At 43.7% G+C, this 21,249-nt stretch overlaps 1 protein-coding gene across 2 annotated transcripts in view; it reads left to right on the top strand.

Moving 5' to 3' along the window:
• Positions 1-21,249, top strand: part of fntb (farnesyltransferase, CAAX box, beta) — a 31,143-nt gene that overhangs the window by 8,958 nt on the left and 936 nt on the right. Inside the window, exons 3-11 of one of the 2 annotated variants that reach the window (XR_009804105.1) lie at positions 1,338-1,410; positions 1,771-1,862; positions 4,640-4,786; positions 4,852-4,935; positions 9,254-9,340; positions 9,414-9,543; positions 11,209-11,341; positions 11,429-11,536; positions 11,609-11,723. Coding sequence is in view for 1 of the 2 variants with exons in the window: in XM_061886197.1 (XP_061742181.1) it covers positions 1,338-1,410; positions 1,771-1,862; positions 4,640-4,786; positions 4,852-4,935; positions 9,254-9,340; positions 9,414-9,543; positions 11,209-11,341; positions 11,429-11,540; positions 11,609-11,723 (973 nt within the window). In the remaining variant the exon portion in view is untranslated. Of the gene's footprint in view, positions 1-1,337; positions 1,411-1,770; positions 1,863-4,639; positions 4,787-4,851; positions 4,936-9,253; positions 9,341-9,413; positions 9,544-11,208; positions 11,342-11,428; positions 11,541-11,608; positions 11,724-21,249 lie in introns of both variants that reach the window. The other variant, XM_061886197.1, reaches the window with a different exon arrangement.

Genomic DNA, 21,249 nt, shown 5'->3' with positions numbered 1-21,249 from the left:
GAAGTGTACAAACAAAACATGAAATGTGAGCTAATACATTACAGATACTCTAACACGATTGTTCATGTTTTTCAGTCAGTACAGATTGGTGTCCTGTTGCAGTTTTGTGTATTAAACTCAAACGCCATTCGCGCTGACGTAGAAGCTACATTATCTCTTGCTGTAGTTAGCTTTACTGAAGTATGCCGATGTGTTGGTACGCTAGAAAAAGAGTTCCTCAGTGTTTGCTCTTACAATAACAATGTCGCTACAGCATGGTTATTATACAGGTTACGGAACGTAAATTAAGTATTGCTGACGGTTTTTGAATGCATTTTTAAAGTGATTTCGAGGTAGAATGTGTTGCTCGTACGAGCTGCATTGCTAGCCACCTAGAACGAGCTGATTTTTATATATTCGAAAGCAACAAAAAAAAAATCCTTTTGTCTTCTTGTCTCTCATAATGATTGTGAACGAAAAAGTGCAGTTCCCCTTTACGGAAGAACTAATTGAAAGTATCATTATGGCAGCAAAATCTTTGTGCACATAAATAAAACACTGCATGAGCACAAACTCATTTTACGCTTGTGCCCGGACTACTTGTGCGCAGTCTGTTTACTCTTATGCGCGAACTCTTTGCTTACTTGCACTCCTGTGGGGGCTGTACTTGTGGGCCAATTGTTTGTGCTCTAGGCGGAAAGTGTTTGCGCGCGGACTGTTGGCTTTTGCGGACTGTGCGCACTTGTGCCTTGCCTCTGCTCTTGCACACTTGTGCGCAGATAGTGCTCGTGCGGCAATGTGTTTTTATCTTTCTAGGCACGCAGTGTTCACCCTTTTGCACTTAAAGGTGGGCATTGAATAGAAAAAACTCGAGGAAAGTGTTACACTCGAACGGTGTGCGGAGTGGGTGGAATGTTGCGCGCATACAGAAAAATAGACACCGCGAGCACAAACAGAAGCTGTGCGCATGCAATATGAATCTGTGTGCACAAAATGAGTCCGTGTTTCAATGATGTTTTTACCCAACAACATTTTCCTGTTTTTTTTTTTTTCAAGAATCAATTTAGGCAAAAAAATGTGGCCATATTTGCGCTTACTTGCTCCGTAAATACATCTTACATCAACAGCCAAGTGGAGCTGTTGCAACATGTTTTGAAAAGATTTTTTTTATCATTTAAGTTACCAAATATTATGTATTTGCGAGAATCCATTCTGCATGGAATAGTCACTCCAAGAATCGGAATGGAATTGTGAGTTGATGTTAGAGTCCCATCTTTACCACGTGGGGTTTGACACTGTTTGATGTCTACCTTTGCATGTGCTTTAAAATGCTACTTGTTTTATGTTGTCATCCACAGGCCGACATTGCTGAGGGATCAACACTACCAGTATCTCAAGAAGGGCTTACGGCATTTATCAGACTCTTATGAGGTGCCATGCAATCACACTTCCAGATTACTTTCTGTGTGTGCGTGTGCGTGTGTGTGTGTGTTTTAGTGGCCTTGAAGTTAGCATATAAAAAGGAAAGCGAGGCTGATGCAAAGCACTGCTCTTACTTTGACTTGCACGCTGCAGTATTCGTAACGATGTGCAAGGTCCTCACTCAGTCACATTGATGGACATTGATGGCCTTGTCCCTGATGCAGGTAGAAGTAAAGCTAATGCTAAGTAGAAGCTGCATACAGATAACGTTTCTCCATCGTCTGCCATCTACTTGAATATGCTCTTTGTGTGCTCTGTATTCTTATCAGGGGCTGTAACTGTCCATCTGCTGTGTTTACATTTGTGTAGTGTCTGGATGCCAGCAGACCATGGCTGTGCTTCTGGATTCTTCACAGTCTGGAGTTACTGGACGAGCCTGTACCTGCCAACGTGGCCTCGGAGTGAGTCACGCACACTCGCGCGTACTTATCACACTCGGGTGTTTGTTGGCAAGTGCAGCGACACGACCACGAGCGCCTTAATGACGCCGACTCAACTAGTACATACAGGGCATCCACTGCAGCATTCTTATGCAACAGTATCATTTACATTACAGGAAGTCCTCGGTGTACGGCATTTCGACTTACGGCAACTCGTCGTTACGAACGGTCTCCAGGGGCGGGGCGGGGTGAGGTGGATGAACGAGGAAGGAGGAGAGACGCTGATGAGTTTATCAACATTGGATTGAAAAGTTTTGCGCATCATTTGTGTTCCGTGCATTTTCAACTCTTTTTTGGACTCCTCATGCCTCCCAAACGTGCAGCAGATGCGAGTGCGTGTTGCAAATCAAAGAAGGGGAAGGCTATCACAACGGAGGTGAAACTGGAGATAAAATAACGTTCTGAAAAAGGTGAGACGCCATCGATCATTGGGAAAGCATTGTCTTTAAGCCGTTCGACTGTAGCCACTATTGTGAAGGACAAAGCACATGTAAAAGGTTCGGCACTGATGAAGTCTACAGTGATTACTAAACAACGAAGTGGGTTCATTATTGAGATAGAACAAATATTAGTGCTTTGACTGGAAGACCAAAATCAGCGTTGTATGCCCATTGGCTTGATGCTGATTCAAGAAAAGACAAATCATTTTTGAAAAGTTAAAGGCTGAAAAGGGGTCCAGAATACAAAAGTGAAGAGTTTTCTGCCAGTCGTGGCTGGTTTCACCGCTTCAGGTTTCGTGCGGATTTGTATAATATTAAAGCGCAAATGGAAGGAGCAAGTGCAGTGCGTGACTTTCTGATATAATAAAGAAGGGGGATTACAGTGCCGAACAAGTATTCTACGTGGTTTGGACAGGCTTGTTCTGGAAGCGGATGCTTGATTGTACGTACATCGGCGAAAAAGAGAAATGGCGCCAGGACATAATGTGACTAAGGAGAGACCGTCACTTTTGCTTGGAGGGAATGCTGCGGAAGACTGTAAACTTATGCCTTTGCTTGTTTACCAATCTGACAACCCAAGGGCATTTTGAGGGGCTCACTTCCAGTCATCTAGAAGTCCAGAAGGAAGACTTTGGTAACATTAATCATCTTTGAAGATTGGTTTACCAGTCATTTCGTACCTGACGTTGAGTGATACTGCACTGCAAAGAACATTCCTTTCAAGATTTTTTTAGTTCTTGACAATGCACTTGGCCATCCTTTATTTTTACATGACTAATCCAAATATTTAAGTTGCGTACCTTCCACCAAATACTACATCCCATCTCCAGCCAATGGACCAAGGTGTGATTGCCCCTTTCAAAGCTTACTGTTTACGGAGGACATTCTCGAAGGTTTTCAAAGCAACTGAAGGACCAGATGGCAAGACGGCGATTTTACCACATCTATGAAGCTGTCAAGAACATTGCTGATGCATGGGATGAGGTTAAGATTTCCAATATGAATGGTGTGTGGAGACAGCTATGACTTCAAGTTGTGAATGATTTTCACAGTTTTCAGGATACAGTTGAAGAAGTGACTGAGAATTTGGTGGATATTGGTAAACAGCTGCAACTTGAATTGGAGATGGATGATGTGACACAGCTGCTCGAATCTCACGGTGAGGGACTGCGCACTAAGGTCCTCATTGAAATGGAGAAGCAGATGATAGAAGACGTGGAAGCAGAACATGAGCCAGAACCCAAGAGATTTACAGCCAAGGCATTGGCAGAAGCTCTTCGGATGATCGAAGAAGGAATGTCAATGATAGAAGGCCAAGATCCCAACTCAGCAATGTACACTAAGCTCTACAGATCTGTGACACATTCTCCTAGGTGTTACAAGGAGATTTACGTAGAGAAAAAGAAAGCTTCTTTTCAATATTCCCTTCACCGTTTCAAGAATGTTGAAAGTACTCCCATCACAGGACCCATCAACACTGGAGAGCCACTGATTACAACGTTTTGTACAAAGTAAACACGCATCGCAACGTCTGTGTTTTAATCAGGAAAGAACACACAGAAGACGATACAAATAATAACAGAAGAAATCAATAAATTAAAGAGATGGGATTGACAAAAACAGACTTTCTTTGAATCTCAGTAAAATAAATAATCCAATTTGGTAGCAGCGCAAATACAAATAGACGGAAAATGAAAAAGTAAGATAAACCAAATTTTGAGGGTGTAATAATAAATGAGAAAATTAACTGGAAATTTCATATAAAAATATAAAGGAAAGAAGTATGTCAAAAATTAATAAAGCAAAATATGGTCATTGTTTTCAACTTGTCTTGCTCAAATTTTACACACCTGCGCTTCTACCCAAATTTGAGGTGATCCTGTTTAACATCCTTAATTACAATGATTGGTGTTTTTTTTTCCAATGATGCTGTGTGAGAGATTACAAGTCAAGCCAACATACTGTATAGAGGGCAAAATTTGGGGTTTAATAGCAGCAATTGTGGTGTATTTGTCTGAAAAATAATAGTACATACAACACGGTAGGGTCCCGTAACTTGGCAAGATGACGCCTTTGTATGTGCGGCGGTTCCGAAATAGAAGACACACACACTCTATGCCCAATTTAGCCTATACCCCAGTTTTTGCTCATGTCATGGAAACATTTCTAAAGCTCAGCTGACATTTACACGGTTGTCATGTGGTCGCTGGCCATGGCGAAGGATGAAAGCAAATCTTATCTTCCTCTTCACATCTTTGCTTTGTGTACTTACATCACGTCCTGGTGTCTCCCTCTCAGCGTGTGTCAGTTCCTGTCTCACTGTCAGAGCCCGACGGGTGGCTTTGGCGGCGGCCCGGCTCAGCTAGCCCACCTGGCGCCCACTTACGCTGCCGTCAACGCCCTCTGCATCATCGGCACAGAGGAAGCTTATGACATCATAAACCGGTACGGATATAGGGCATTTAGGAAGTGTGTTACCATAACGATGACATATTGTTTCTCCTCCCCAGGGAGAAGTTGTTAGATTTCCTATGGTCAGTGAAGCAGCCAGATGGCTCTTTTTTGATGCACGTGGGAGGAGAAGTGGACGTCAGGTGAGAAACCAGAAGGTTGCGCACCCTGTTTTACCAATTAGAAGCCAGAAATACTTGAATATATGTGTGTGTGTATGTATGTGTATATATATATATATATATATATATATACATACACATATATATATATATATATATATATATATATATATATATTATATTTATATATATATATGTGTATGTATATATATATGTGTATATATGTATATATATATGTGTATGTATATATATGTGTGTGTGTGTATATATGTGTGTGTGTGTGTATGTATATATGCGTGTGTGTGTGTGTGTGTATATATATATATGTGTGTGTATGTGTATATATATTTGTATATACATATATGTATGTACTTTATATATATGTGTACATATATATATATGTATGTATGTGTATATATATAAATATGTATGTGTATATATATATATATATAAATGTATATACTGTATATATATTAAAATATACATATGTATATATGTACATGTGAATATATATGTACACATGCATATGTACATAGACATATATAAGGGTATATATATGTATAAATATATGAACATATACATATATACACTATGTATAAATATTTGTTCATATATACGTATGTGTATATATATATATATATATATATTTATACATATGCACCCGTGTATATGTACATATATATATATATATATATATATTATGTACATGTGAAAATATATGTACACATGCATATATACATGTACATATACGTATATAAGGATATATATATGTATAAATATATGAACATATACATATATACATTATATAAGTATATACATATATACGTGTGTGTGTGTATATATATTTATACATATGCACCCGTGTATATGTACATATATTTATATATATATATATTTATATATATATATATATATATATTTATATATATATATATATATACTCCTCTCTGAGCTGCTACCTTACCGTGGTAGAGGAGTTTGCGTGTCCCAATGATCCTAGGAGCTATGTTGTCTGGGGGCTTTCATGCCCCCTGGTAGGGTCTCCCAAGACAAACAGGTCCTAGGTGAGTGATCAGACAAAGAGCAGCTCAAAGACTTCTATGGAATTACAACAAAATGAACTCAGATTTCCCTCGCCCGGACGCGGGTAACCGGGGCCCCGCTCTGGAGCCAGGCCCGGAGTTGGGGCACGATGGCGAGCGCCTGGTGGCCGGGCCTGTCTCCATGGGGCCCGGCCGGGCACAGCCCGAAGAGGCAACGTGGGTCATCCCTCCAATGGGCTCACCACTCATAGGAGGGGCCATAGAGGTTGGGTGCATTGTGAGCTGGGCGGCAGCCGAAGGCAGGGCACTTGGCGGTCCGATCCTCGGCTACAGAAGCTAGCTCTTGGGACGTGGAACGTCACCTCACTGGGGGGGAAGGAGCCTGAGCTAGTCCGCGAGGTAGAGAAGTTCCGGCTGGATATAGTCGGACTCACCTCGACGCACAGCAAGGGCTCTGGAACCAGTTCTCTCGAGAGGGACTGGACCCTCTTCCACTCTGGCGTTGCCGGCAGTGAGAGGCGACGGGCTGGGGTGGCAATTCTCATTGCCCCCTGGCTCAAAGCCTGCACGTTTGAGTTCAACCCAGTGGACGAGAGGGTAGCTTCCCTTCACCTTCGGGTGGGGGGACGGGTCCTGACTGTTGTTTGTGCTTACGCACCAAACAGCAGTTCAGAATACCCACCCTTTTTGGGCACACTCGAGGGAGTACTAGAAAGTGCTCCCCCAGGTGATTCCCTTGTCCTACTGGGGGACTTCAACGCTCATGTTGGCAACGACAGTGAAACCTGGAGAGGCGTGATTGGGAAGAATGGCCGCCCGGATCTAAACCCGAGTGGTGTTTTGTTATTGGACTTTTGTGCTCGTCACGGATTGTCCATAACAAACACCATGTTCAAACATAAGGGTGTCCATATGTGCACTTGGCACCAGGACACCCTAGGCCGCAGTTCCATGATCGACTTTGTAGTTGTGTCATCGGATTTGCGGCCTTATGTTTTGGACACTCGGGTGAAGAGAGGGGCGGAGCTTTCTACCGATCACCACCTGGTGGTGAGTTGGCTGCGATGGTGGGGGAGGATGCCGGACAGACCTGGCAGGCCCAAACGCATTGTGAGGGTCTGCTGGGAACGTCTGGCAGAGGCTCCTGTCAGAGAGAGTTTCAATTCACACCTCCGGGAGAACTTTGAACATGTCACGAGGGAGGTGCGGGACATTGAGTCCGAGTGGACCATGTTCCGAACCTCTATTTTCGAGGCGGCTGATTGGAGCTGTGGCCGCTAGGTTGTTGGTGCCTGTCGTGGCGGTAATCCCAGAACCCGTTGGTGGACACCAGCAGTGAGGGATGCCGTCAAGCTGAAGAAGGAGTCCTATCGGGTTCTTTTGGCTCATAGGACTCCGGAGGCAGTGGACGGGTACCGACGGGCCAAGCGGTGTGCAGCTTTAGCGGTCGCGGAGGCAAAAACTCGGACATGGGAAGAGTTCGGGGAAGCCATGGAAAACGACTTCCGGACAGCTTCGAAGCGATTCTGAACCACCATACGCCGCCTCAGGAAGGGGAAGCAGTGCACTATCAACACCGTGTATGGTGCGGATGGTGTTCTGCTGACTTCGACTGTGGATGTTGTGGATCGGTGGAGGGAATACTTCGAAGACCTCCTCAATCCCACCAACACGTCTTCCTTTGAGGAAGCGGTGCCTGGGGAAGCTGCAGTGGACTCTCCTATTTCTGGGGCTGAGGTCGCTGAGGTAGTTAAAAAGCTCCTCGGCGGCAAGGCCCCAGGGGTGGATGAGACCCGCCCGGAGTTCCTTAAGGCTTTGGATGCTGTGGGGCTGTCTTGGTTGACAAGACTCTGCAGCATCGCGTGGACATCGGGGGCAGTACCTCTGGATTGGCAGACCGGGGTGGTGGTCCCTCTCTTTAAGAAGGGGGACCGGAGGGTGTGTTCCAACTATCGTGGGATCACACTCCTCAGCCTTCCCGGTAAGGTTTATTCAGGTGTACTGGAGAGGAGGCTTCGCCGGATAGTCGAACCTCGGATTCAGGAGGAACAGTGTGGTTTTCGTCCAGGGTTCTTGAGGGTGCATGGGAGTTTGCCCAACCAGTCTACATGTGCTTTGTGGACTTGGAGAAGGCATTCGACCGTGTCCCTCGGGGAGTCCTGTGGGGAGTGCTCAGAGAGTATGGGGTACCGGTCTGTCTTATTGTGGCAGTCCGCTCCCTGTACGATCAGTGTCAGAGCTTGGTCCGCATTGCTGGCAGTAAGTCGGACACGTTTCCAGTGAGGGTTGGACTCCGCCAAGGCTGTCCTTTGTCACCGATTCTGTTCATAACTTTTATGGACAGAATTTCTAGGCGCAGCCAAGGCGTTGAGGGGATCCGGTTTGGTGGCCACGGGATTAGGTCTCTGCTTTTTGCAGATGATGTAGTCCTGATGGCTTCATCTGACCGGGATCTTCAGCTCTCACTGGATCGGTTCGCAGCCGAGTGTGAAGCGACCGGAATGAGAATCAGCACCTCCAAGTCCGAGTCCATGGTTCTCGCCCGGAAAAGGGTGGAGTGCCATCTCCGGGTTGGGGAGGAGACCCTGCCCCAAGTGGAGGAGTTCAAGTACCTAGGAGTCTTGTTCACGAGTGGGGGAAGAGTGGATCGTGAGATCGACAGGCGGATCGGTGCGGCGTCTTCAGTAATGCGGACGTTGTATCGATCCGTTGTGGTGAAGATGGAGCTGAGCCGGAAGGCAAAGCTCTCAATTTACCGGTCGATCTACGTTCCCATCCTCACCTATGGTCATGAGCTTTGGGTCATGACCGAAAGGATAAGATCACGGGTACAAGCGGCCGAAATGAGTTTCCTCCGCCGGGTGGCGGGGCTCTCCCTTAGAGATAGGGTGAGAAGCTCTGCCATCCGGGAGGAACTCAAAGTAAAGCCGCTGCTCCTTCACATCGAGAGGAGCCAGATGAGGTGGTTCGGGCATCTGGTCAGGATGCCACCCGAACGCCTCCCTAGGGAGGTGTTTAGGGCACGTCCAGCTGGTAGGAGGCCACGGGGAAGACCCAGGACACGTTGGGAAGACTATGTCTCCCGGCTGGCCTGGGAACGCCTCGGGATCCCCCGGGAAGAGCTAGACGAAGTGGCTGGAGATAGGGAAGTCTGGGCTTCCCTGCTTAGGCTGCTGCCCCCGCGACCCGACCTCGGATAAGCGGAAGATGATGGATGGATGGATGGATATATATATATATATATATATATATATATATATGCGCGCATATAAATGTGTGTGTGTGTACTTTAACAGGAGTGCGTACTGTGCAGCATCCGTAGCATCACTCACAAACATCGTCACTCCTGCACTCTTTGAAGACACCACTAACTGGATCCTCAGGTACGTCCCAAAGGTAGCCATTTATTCACGCTCGCCGTCAAGCCAACGCTTGAGATGTTTGCATGGCGCGCAGGTGTCAGAACTGGGAAGGCGGGCTCAGCGGGGTGCCAGGTCTGGAGGCCCACGGCGGGTATACGTTCTGTGGCACCGCTGCTCTAGTCATCCTGGGAAAAGAGCACATGCTGGATCTCAAAGCCTTACTGGTGAGGAAACCATGCACCATGTTTTGTTTTGGCACTTTCAGTTGTGTTCTCACACTAACTACTAGTTCCAGACCAGGGGTGTTCCAATTTTTTCCAGCAGGTGCCAGATACAGAAATTTATAAGAAGCTCGGGACACCTTGATAGATTTTGTACACAAAACATACTAAAACTATTAACCGTACAATATGGCTGAAAACTGTACCACAGTATAAGTGTTTTATATCAGTCCACATAAATAACTATTGATATTTTTTAAGGACCCAGAGAAAAATATTTTAAATTTAAACATTTGTATTTAAAATGTAACCTTCCTCTGATTATAATCCCCTCAACTATCAAGGCAGAAAGGAAAGGCAATGTCAACACAAGTATGGAAAACACTCAATGTCAACAAATTCTACAATCATTTTGGACGCTTAACAATAAGCCTTTTAAAGGAAGGAAGCACAATAAGGAATATGTTAGAAATGCTTAGTAAAGTGTAATAAAATATTGCAAAATGTAAACAGAGAAACCTGAGAACTATTTTCTGCACGTGTAGTGCCAGGCTCTGAAAGTATTACCGGTCTTGCATCATTTAAAGACCACTTTGGTCTGACTAGTTTGATTGATTTTACAAAATTAAAAAAAATTGCGATACTCTTGAGGTGACTTTTCTTGTTTTATCCACAATTTTTTCATTTTTACTTTCTCTTCTCAGTCCATGCAAATAATCAACCGTGATACTAAACGTGATAGTTGATACTGTTATTGGCTCTTACCGTGTCATGCCCACTGATCAGTGATCACTTCCTAAGTTACCAGAGAGCGAGTGCCTTTGTCCATGCAACCAACCTTGCTTCGCAACTTACGTTTTCCTCTGATCAATATCTTTTAATTGATATTGATTTGGGATGTATAGTGATAGTTTTATCGTATAGCCCTACTTTACAATGTAGGTCAATCAATATGTGCTAAACTATCTGAACAAAACAACCATGTCTAATCTAACCTCTTTGATTTTTTTAAATGTCTTATTAGTCTTGACTATTATTGGGGGCGTCCTTATGCAACTTTTTTACTTTTAAAACGATACCAATGCGAAGCCTTGAGTGTTGATGCCAATTGCTTTCTTATACGATACCAGCAAGAATCGTAGTACATACTTTCATTATTTTTTAGAGTGGAATGTTTGCTCAAGTGAAATTACTCAAAGAACAATAATAGTTTTAATAACACTAAGCTTATGGCAGATTTGTGTTTTGGCGACACCGAGTGGTAAAAATAATTGATTAAATTAATTGCATGGCGCATTAAATTGATATGGACACTTTGTACCGAATACTTTCTAAAACACCTCTGCTTTTGAGACTTTGTATGTGTAAGTAATATGCAACTATGATTATTTGATAATTGTTTATATTTACAAATATGCTGTTTTAGACTGCAATGCTGTTGAATTATGAATTCAACATTCTTTTATAGTGTAAAAACTTTTTGGGGGAAAAAAAATCATTTAAAGGGGCTGAATACTCGCTAAATGTAATGACAGATTTGTAATGGAACGGCAAGCTATGTTCACACAGAGTCCCGTTATGATGTGGTTATCAGGGCTGACAAAATAAATGAATGTATGGCAAACGGTAAAGGTAAAGGGAAAACAACCTGCTGTGTGATGTTGACAGAGGTGGGTGGTGAGCAGACAAATGCGTTTCGAAGGAGGCTTCCAGGGTCGTTGCAACAAACTGGTGGACGGCTGCTACTCCTACTGGCAGGCGGGACTCCTGCCGCTCCTCCATAGAGCTCTGTTCAAAGAAGGTGACCTTTTATTCAAACTCGTGACACCTCCCACTGTGATTTAGTTTTGTTTTGGTATTTTTAACTTTGCCTGCCTCTTTATCACAGGGGAGACGGAGTTGAGTCGACACAGGTGGATGTTCGAGCAGCAAGCCTTGCAGGAGTACATCCTCCTGTGCTGCCAGAACCCAACAGGGGGCTTGCTAGATAAGCCTGGCAAGTCAGTACTTACACGCACAATAACAAAATAATCATAGTAATAATAACTTCCGTTTGGCTCTCATCTAGATCGAGAGACTTTTACCACACGTGCTACTGCCTGAGCGGCCTCTCTGTAGCGCAGCATTTTGGGAACATGGACAGCCATCATGAGATGGTCCTGGGCAAGGAGCAGAACAAATTGGTGAGCCTGCAAAAAAAAAAACACACACACACACACACACACAGCCAGCTTGCGTATAGGATTAAAACATGATACGTGTCTCAATTTCTACACTTCCCGACTTAAAGGACCTGTAGCGTCCACATAACCGAGATTTCACCAACAAGTTCCAGGTGTATTTTTCTCTCTTGACGATGAATCTGCCAGTCATTTCCCATAATGTCAAATCATTTTAGAGTAATGGGTAGATAACCTACTGTACTTGGGAAGGCTACCTTTGCATCGCCAGACTCGATATGTCGCCTCTCTCGGTTTGACGTTGTCTACAGAACTGGAGCCCATTTTCCCACATAGAGACGGGTAAAAATATTATTTTCGTCATTTTGTTGCATGATTTATTTTGCCATGATTACTTCAAAACTTGATGGGATGGAAATAGAAAAAAATGTTATTGTGCAGAACCGATTTTCTGTGTCGAAATTCCTAGGAATCGTTTGCCATTTTGTAAAACGATTCATGCGGGCGATATACTGACACCTTTAAACACACAACATGCAAAAAACTCATGGAATGTCATCTGAGCAGCAGTCATCTAGATAGATAGTACTTTATTGATTCCTTCAGGAGAGTTCCCTCAGGAAAATTCAAATTCCAGCAGCAGTGTACAGAATTGAGATCAAATTTAAAAAGTAAATACCGTATTTTTCGGACTATAAGTCACAGTTTTTTTTTCATAGTTTGGCCAGGGGTGCAACTTATACTCAGGAGTGAATTATGTGTGAAATTAACACATTACCGTAAAATATCAAATACTATTATTTAGCTCATTCACGTAAGAGACTAGACGTATAAGAGTTCATGGGATTTAGTGATTAGGAGTGACAGATTGTTTGGTAAACGTATAGCATGTTCTATATGTTATAGTTATTTGAATGACTCTTACCATAATATGTTACATAAACATACCAGGCACCTTCTCAGTTGGGTTATTTATGCGTCATATAACGTACACATATTCAGCCTGTTGTTCTCTATTCTTTATTTATTTTAAATTACCTTTCAAATGTCTATTCTTGGTGTTGGGTTTTATCAAATACATTTCCCCCAAAAATGCGACTTATACTACAGTGCGACTTACATATGTTTTTTCCTTCTTTAATATGCATTTTCCGCATTTGCAACTTATACTCCGAAAAATACGGTAATGGGGGTATATTTACATATGTTATTGTTTTGCATCCCCTGTCATCCTGGTATCCCCCCCCCCAATCATCCAGGATGCTCACTCGTTTTTCCACAGTCCTCTTTTCTGCCACTGTCATCAGTGAGTCCAGTTTTATTCCAATCATAGAATCGGCCTGCCTGATCAGTTTCTCCAGTCTGGAGCTGTCCTTAGATGTACAGCCCCCCCAGCACACAACCATGTAGTACAGAACACTGCCAACCGCAGACTGGTAGTACATCCACAGGAGTTTTTTTTTACAGATGTTGAAGGAGCGCAGCCTCCTCAGGAAGTACAGCCTGTTCTGTACAAGTGGTCCGTGTTAACAGTCCAGTCCAGCTTATTGTCCACCCACACACCGAGGTACTTAAATGAGTCCACGGTACGTACCTCGACTCCCTCGATCACAATAGGTTGTGACCTTGGACTCGACCTTCCAAAGTCAATGACCAGCTCATTGGTCTTTGACGGATTAAGCTGCAAGAGGTACAGCAAAGCAACATCTGCTGTAAATACAAGTACTAATTAACACCGCCTTTAATATTAGCGCTATTATTTTTTAAATTGGAATGAATGCCTTCTCATTTAGATGAGCATGACAAGAGAGACATTCTGACTGGCTCCGAGGCAGGCAGTACTCGCCTCAGTTCACGTCTGTCATGGAGCAGCGACTAAGTTTGTGGTCAAATGTTTGCACAATTTACCACAGTAGATACTCTTTTATTTGTAATCAGAGAAAAGTATTTATGTTGTACAGGTGAAATTAAAAACACTTTTAAAATAGTGTAAAATATTATTCATGTCGGCATTTCAACTTTAAATGTGAAACTAATCTGGGATATTAACTCATTACATGCAAAGTTAGATATGACAAGCCTTTATCGTTTTTATGATCATGGCTTACAGTTTTTTAAACCCCACATTTTCTGACATTTTCATTAGATGTAAGCCATAATCACCAACATTATAATAAATAAGACTTGAAATATCTCACTTTACATGCAATGAGTTAATATCACATATTACTAAATATTAGTTACTTGTGTAATTCCCACATATTTTGTTAAATTCTACAGAATACATATTTTTAAATGTTTTTCTATGCTACCTATGTGCCTCTTAAACAGGAACTGTAGGCTTTCTAAGGTCATGTTACCTAAACTAATCGAAAGGGATGCTAATTTACATTTTTGTTCTTTTTTTTTACTAAATAAGAATTGATTAGTACCAGAATTGTAGACTCCAAAGTGGAATCGGAACTGGAAAAATCTTATCAATTCCCATCCCCTACTGATGTGGTTAACATGAGTGGGGGCAAAACCCCGCTGAATTTTTGTCCTTCAGCCTCCCTTCCATACACATCGCCTGTGTTTCCTTAAGCATCTTGAGAAAAAGATCAGTAGAACAGGACGCAAAATAGGACACTAGCAGCTCCCCTTATTTTACTCTTATTTTTAATCGACGGGTCTGCTCTTCTTTCTCCGTTTTTCCACACGATCTAACTCCTGTCTATTTCTTGAGAATGCTCCTGATTTTCAGGATCGCATTCAGCTTCTGCATTTAAATTTTTCCATCTATACTCCGACCAAAACATTAAGTCAGAATTCTTAAAATAGCTGCAAATTATACTCCTTTCGCTTGGTCCTTCCCATTTTGCGTGTTTCCATATTTTTTTTATTTAATTGCCATCATATGTAAATGTATGCAGGCTGATTCTTTAGATGTATTGCTACAACCTTCAACCTGGCAGACATATTTGATCGTTCCTTTAAATTCTGCGCGAAAATATCGTTATTCGGGATGAAGATGCTACCAAAACACATACTCGGTAATATGACAGTTCTTCCAGTCTTCTTTAGGTGACGTCAGACGCCTGACATTTCAGAGCTAAAAGTGGGCGTTCCAAAATGTGCAGAATCTCTATAGAAAACAAGCCTAAAATCACTATTTTTGGGGTGTATTTCATCTGTCAACACCATTTTAAAGCCCCAGAACTATAAGAAGTCTTAATTTTTTAGGTGCATTTTAGGTTCCTAAACACCATATATAGTCACCGTCGCAGGAAGGGGAGAGACTAACTCGAGTGGTTGCAATCCGCAATCTAAAAGGAGACAGGAAGTGTGTAAATATTGCAATTGTCAATTCTGGTAAGTGCGCAACAACAAATACACTGCAACGCGCTGTCAAAAGTTGTGCTCAAAGGAACAAATACACAATTAGAGTAGTGGCAGTTTTATTAAAGGCGAGACTCTAGGGGTTAGAATGTAACCCTCAATGCAATATTATTACCATATAGTTGTGCAATAGTCAATGTAGAGCACAACCTCCCAAGCTGAAAGCCCAAACGTTCTTTATTTTAGTAAACATGCCTTGAAAGTCAACCTAAACGTCACACATTCATCATGTGACAGATTTCAGCAAAAGTGCATTTGATTTGTTTTGACAGAAACGGTGTTGACAGCAAAAATTGGAACGTGTGATAACCATTAACTTGAAATGCAACCAGGAAAACATATCTGGCTGCTGTGTACTAAGTGAGCAATTAGTTCAATAATATAAACAACATTGTCTTGAAGATGCTAACAAATTGCATGTAGCCACTCTATGTAAAGAGTGTGTAGAAAAAGTGAGGACGACTCAACCTGCATTCTCTACGATGGCCAGCAGGGGGCCAACAGCTGGGAGATACATATGCAAACTAGTTGATCTTAAGTCTACTAGAACATAATGTTTTTGTTTTAGGTTACTTTCAATTGCAAACGAGGGAGGGGAATCTGTGACAGGCTTGAGGGGTGTTTGCGTGGAGTTGAGAAGTGAAGTTATGGCAATGGGGCGAAAACGTGGCATGTGGTTTCAGTCAAAACACAGCAGCTGTGGTGTCGCTTTCCGTTTCCTGTTACATCATAGGCAGCTGCCCGGCGACACACTCCATCTCTTCTGTGCACTTTTAAGTGTGGACGTTCTTAGCAGCCAACATCTAGAGACCCGACTGACATTTTGTGCCAAAGAGCTTTATTATTTCCGGCAATTTTTTATTAATATAAGACACATTTGACAAAGACTATTAATAATTTAAAAAAAACCCTAGTTAGCCTAAATTGCACTTAGATTAGCAAAAATGAACAACAAACTGAAATTGAAAACCTTTCAAGATGCAGTTTATATCCAACATTTACCGTATATTTCGGAGTATAAGTTGCACCTGCCGAAAACGCATAATAAAGAAGGAAAAAAAACATATATAAGTCGCACTGGAGTATAAGTCGCTTTTTTGGGGGAAATTTATTTGATAAAACCCAACACAAAGAACAGAAATTTGAAAGGCAATTTAAAATATATAAAAATTTGTGAACAACAGGCTGAATAAGTGTACGTAATATGGCGCATAAATAACCAACTAAGAAGGTGCCTGGTATGTTAACGTAACATATTATGGTAAGAGTCATTCAAATAACTATAACATATAGAACATTGTTTATCAAACAATCTGTCACTCCTAATCGATAAATCCCATGAAATCTTGTACGTCTAGTCTCTTACGTGAATGAGCTAAATAATATTATTTGATATTTTACGGTTATGTGTTAATAATTTCACACATAAGTCGCTCCTGAGTATAAGTCGCACCCCCAGCGAAACTATGAAAAAAACTGCGACTTATAGTCCGAAAAATACGGTATTTGAACAAACAAATGCAATCTGGTTATTTTAGGATTAGTTGTCATTTTCCATCCACCAGCCTTTTTCCCATTCAAAGCATGCAGCAAAAGTACATGTCTTTTCCTACAAGGGTGCCTTTAGATAGATAGATAGTAATTTATTGATTCCTTCAGGAGAGTTCTCTCAGGAAAATGAAATATAGGACTGTAAATGTGCTTCTTGGTTAATGTCAGATATCCATCCATCCATCATCTTCCGCTTATCCGAGGTCGGGTCGCGGGGGCAACAGCCTAAGCAGGGAAACCCAGACTTCCCTCTCCCCAGCCACTTCGTCTAGCTCTTCCCGGGGGATCCCGAGGCGTTCCCAGGCCAGCCGGGAGACATATTCTTCCCAACGTGTCCTGGGTCTTCCCCATGGCCTCCTACCGGTTGGACGTGCCCTAAACACCTCCCTAGGGAGGCGTTCGGGTGGCATCCTGACCAGATGCCCGAACCACCTCATCTGGCTCCTCTCGATGTGAAGGAGCAGCGGCTTTACTTTGAGTTCCTCCCGGATGGCAGAGCTTCTCACCCTATCTCTAAGGGAGAGCCCCGCCACACGGCGGAGGAAACTCATTTCGGCCGCTTGTACCCGTGATCTTATCCTTTCGGTCATGACCCAAAGCTCATGACCATAGGTGAGGATGGGAACGTAGATCGACCGGTAAATTGAGAGCTTTGCCTTCCGGCTCAGCTCCTTCTTCACCACAACGGACCGGTACAACGTCCGCATTACTGAAGACGCCGCACCGATCCGCCTGTCGATCTCACGATCCACTCTTCCCCCACTCGTGAACAAGACTCCTAGGTACTTGAACTCCTCCACTTGGGGCAGGGTCTCCTCCCCAACCCGGAGATGGCACTCCACCCTTTTCCGGGCGAGAACCATGGACTCGGACTTGGAGGTGCTGATTCTCATTCCGGTCGCTTCACACTCGGCTGCGAACCGATCCAGCGAGAGCTGAAGATCCCGGTCAGATGAAGCCATCAGGGCCACATCATCTGCAAAAAGCAGAGACCTAATCCTGCGGTTACCAAACCGGATCCCCTCAACGCCTTGACTGCGCCTAGAAATTCTGTCCATAAAAGTTATGAACAGAATGGGTGACAAAGGACAGCCTTGGCGGAGTCCAACCCTCACTGGAAATGTGTTCGACTTACTGCCGGCAATGCGGACCAAGCTCTGGCACTGATCGTACAGGGAACGGACCGCCACAATAAGACAGTCCGATACCCCATACTCTCTGAGCACTCCCCACAGGACTTCCCGAGGGACACGGTCGAATGCCTTCTCCAAGTCCACAAAGCACATGTAGACTGGTTGGGCAAACTCCCATGCACCCTCAAGAACCCTGCCGAAAGTATAGAGCTGGTCCACAGTTCCACGACCAGGACGAAAACCACACTGTTCCTCCTGAATCCGAGGTTCGTCTATCCGACGTAGCCTCCTCTCCAGTACACCTGAATAAACCTTACCGGGAAGGCTGAGGAGTGTGATCCCACGATAGTTGGAACACACCCTCCGGTCCCCCTTCTTAAAGAGAGGAACCACCACCCCGGTCTGCCAATCCAGAGGTACCGCCCCCGATGTCCACGCGATGCTGCAAAGTCTTGTCAACCAAGAGAGCCCCACAGCATCCAGAGCCTTAAGGAACTCCGGGCGGATCTCGTCCACCCCTGGGGCCTTGCCACCGAGGAGCTTTTTAACTACCTCAGCGACCTCAGCCCCAGAAATAGGAGAGTCCACCACAGATTCCCCAGGCACTGCTTCCTCATAGGAAGACGTGTTGGTGGGATTGAGGAGGTCTTCGAAGTATTCCTTCCACCTATCCACAACATCCGCAGTCGAGGTCAGCAGAACACCATCCGCACCATACACGGTGTTGATAGTGCACTGCTTCCCCTTCCTGAGGCGGCGGACGGTGGTCCAGAATCGCTTCGAAGCCGTCCGGAAGTCGTTTTCCATGGCTTCCCCGAACTCTTCCCATGTCCGAGTTTTTGCCTCCGCGACCGCTGAAGCTGCACACCGCTTGGCCCGTCGGTACCCGTCCACTGCCTCCGGAGTCCTATGAGCCAAAAGGACCCGATAGGACTCCTTCTTCAGCTTGACGGCATCCCTCACCGCTGGTGTCCACCAAGGGGTTTTAGGATTGCCGCCCCGACAGGCACCAACTACCTTGCGGCCACAGCTCCGATCTGCCGCCTCGACAATAGAGGTGCGGAACATAGTCCACTCGGACTCAATGTCCCGCACCTCCCTCGTGACATGTTCAAAGTTCTTCCGGAGGTGGGAATTGAAACTTTGTCTGACAGGAGACTCTGCCAGACGTTCCCAGCAGACCCTCACAATGCGTTTGGGCCTGCCAGGTCTGTCCGGCATCCTCCCCCACCATCGCAGCCAACTCACCACCAGGTGGTGATCGGTAGAAAGCTCCGCCCCTCTCTTCACCCGAGTGTCCAAAACATGAGGCCGCAAATCCGATGACACAACTACAAAGTCGATCATGGAACTGCGGCCTAGGGTGTCCTGGTGCCAAGTGCACATATGGACAACCTTATGTTTGAACATGGTGTTTGTTATCGACAAACTGTGACGAGCACAAAAGTCCAATAACAAAACACCACTCGGGTTCAGATCCGGGCGGCGATTCTTCCCAATCACGCCTCTCCAGGTTTCACTGTCGTTGCCAACGTGAGCGTTGAAGTCCCCCAGTAGGACAAGGGAATCACCCGGGGGAGCACTTTCCAGTACTCCCTCGAGCGTTCCCAAAAAGGGTGGGTACTCTGAACTGCTGTTTGGTGCATAAGCACAAACAACAGTCAGGACCCGTCCCCCCACCCGAAGGCGGAGGGAGGCTACCCTTTCGTCCACCGGGTTGAACTCCAACGTACAGGCTTTGAGCCGGGGGGAAACGGGATAGTGTTTGTAAAAGAAAAAGATGTTATTATAGTTTGTTTTCAATTAAAAAAAAAAAAACTGGCTTTATAATAACTTCCCAGTTATTAAATGGTTGAAACCCCAAAGTATAAATTTTTTTTTTAATAATTTCATGTATTAGGCTGAAGTAGCTTTTACATGTAAAACATATTTTTTTATCTGACATTGTATAAAAAATACTTCAGATCCTAAAAAAAAACGTATACTCCTTTAAAATGTTATTTTGTAACCGTGGCAGTATGTAAACTCATTGGCCTAATTTAGCCTGAAATAATTGCATGCGTTTGTTGCAGCAGCCAGCTTCATATTTTTTGGATGAAAAAGTAGTAACAGCAAGTATTTAATGACCACCACAGAAGACATTGGAAAATGTGGTATCTTAACTATTAATTAAACAATTTCCTCATTTAAAATCACAGTAACCGCAAAAATTTAATGACCTACTTCTCTCGTGGTTTTTAATGGACCCCTTTGTGTAATACAGATATTTATATTTCATCGAGGTCCATTACAGTGGATAAAAAAAACATTGCAGGGTTATGGGGGGAAAATATAATTCAGATTGGTATTGTGTATTTCATACTGAGGTTAATTTTTTTTTAAATGCTTGGAATTTTCAAATTTTAAATAATTAGAAAAGTACTAGAAGAGCACAGATTTCCCAAATGCACAAACATACTGAATCAGCGTCAGCCCCAAAATGTTCCATATCCCATTTCTGACACGTCCTGAAAGTGTATTCAAATTGTGCAAATAACTCCTGTTAGTCATATCCAGTGTCTTTGTCTCTGCGGGTGGAAGTGGAGCTGCTCGCGCACGCACGCACACACACACGCTGAAGCTCGCAACGTGGTAGAAATTATCTGGAAAATGTGTTCACTTGTTTCTTATCTCATTTCTGAAATTTCCTGAATGTTTCATTAAAATCCACCCATAACTTTTTGGAGCTATCAGTAGCAAAATGGAAAAAAAAACAGAGTGAACCCTCTTGTCAGCCATCCACTGTCTTTGTCTTTGCAGGTGGTGGCGGCGCCACTTGCACGCACAAACAAGTTAAATCTTGTAGGGCGGGGCTGTCAAACTTGTTTTCACTGGGGGCCACATTGACTTCTCCTAAAGGGCCGCACATAACAATATGGATATAAATGGATAAGGATTCACCTATTATATTATTATATTTTATACTTTTTACACACTCCGTAGACATGCAGCTTTGTTGCCAGAATTTTACAGTAAAATAAATAAATAAATGGGTTGTACTTGTATAGCACTTTTCTACCTTCAAGGTACTCAAAGCGCTTTGACACTACTTCCACATTTACCCATTCACACACACATTCACACACTGATGGAGGGAGCTGCCATGCAAGGCGCCAACAAGCACCCATCAGGAGCAAGGGTGAAGTGTCTTGCTCAGGACACAACGGACGTGACGAGGTTGGTTCTAGGTGGGATTTGAACCAGTGACGGGTTGCGCACGGCCACTCTTCCACTGCGCCACGCCGTCCCCAGTAGAATTTACAGTGGGTTTTTCTCAGCATATTACTGAAAATGGAAAATGGTACCACTGTTTTTTAATGTAAAAATTGAAGCTACGGAGCAGCCTTTTTTTTTTCTTCCAGTAAAATCTATGGTTATTGGTTTTACGGTGTACTACTGTAAATAGAAAAAAGGTAACTGTTTTTTAT

Source organism: Nerophis ophidion, linkage group LG24 (genome assembly GCF_033978795.1).
Source record: "Nerophis ophidion isolate RoL-2023_Sa linkage group LG24, RoL_Noph_v1.0, whole genome shotgun sequence".
NCBI classification, from domain to species: domain Eukaryota; kingdom Metazoa; phylum Chordata; class Actinopteri; order Syngnathiformes; family Syngnathidae; genus Nerophis; species Nerophis ophidion.
Note: the sequence above shows the minus strand (reverse complement) of the source record. Positions and strands in the feature narration are given on the sequence as shown.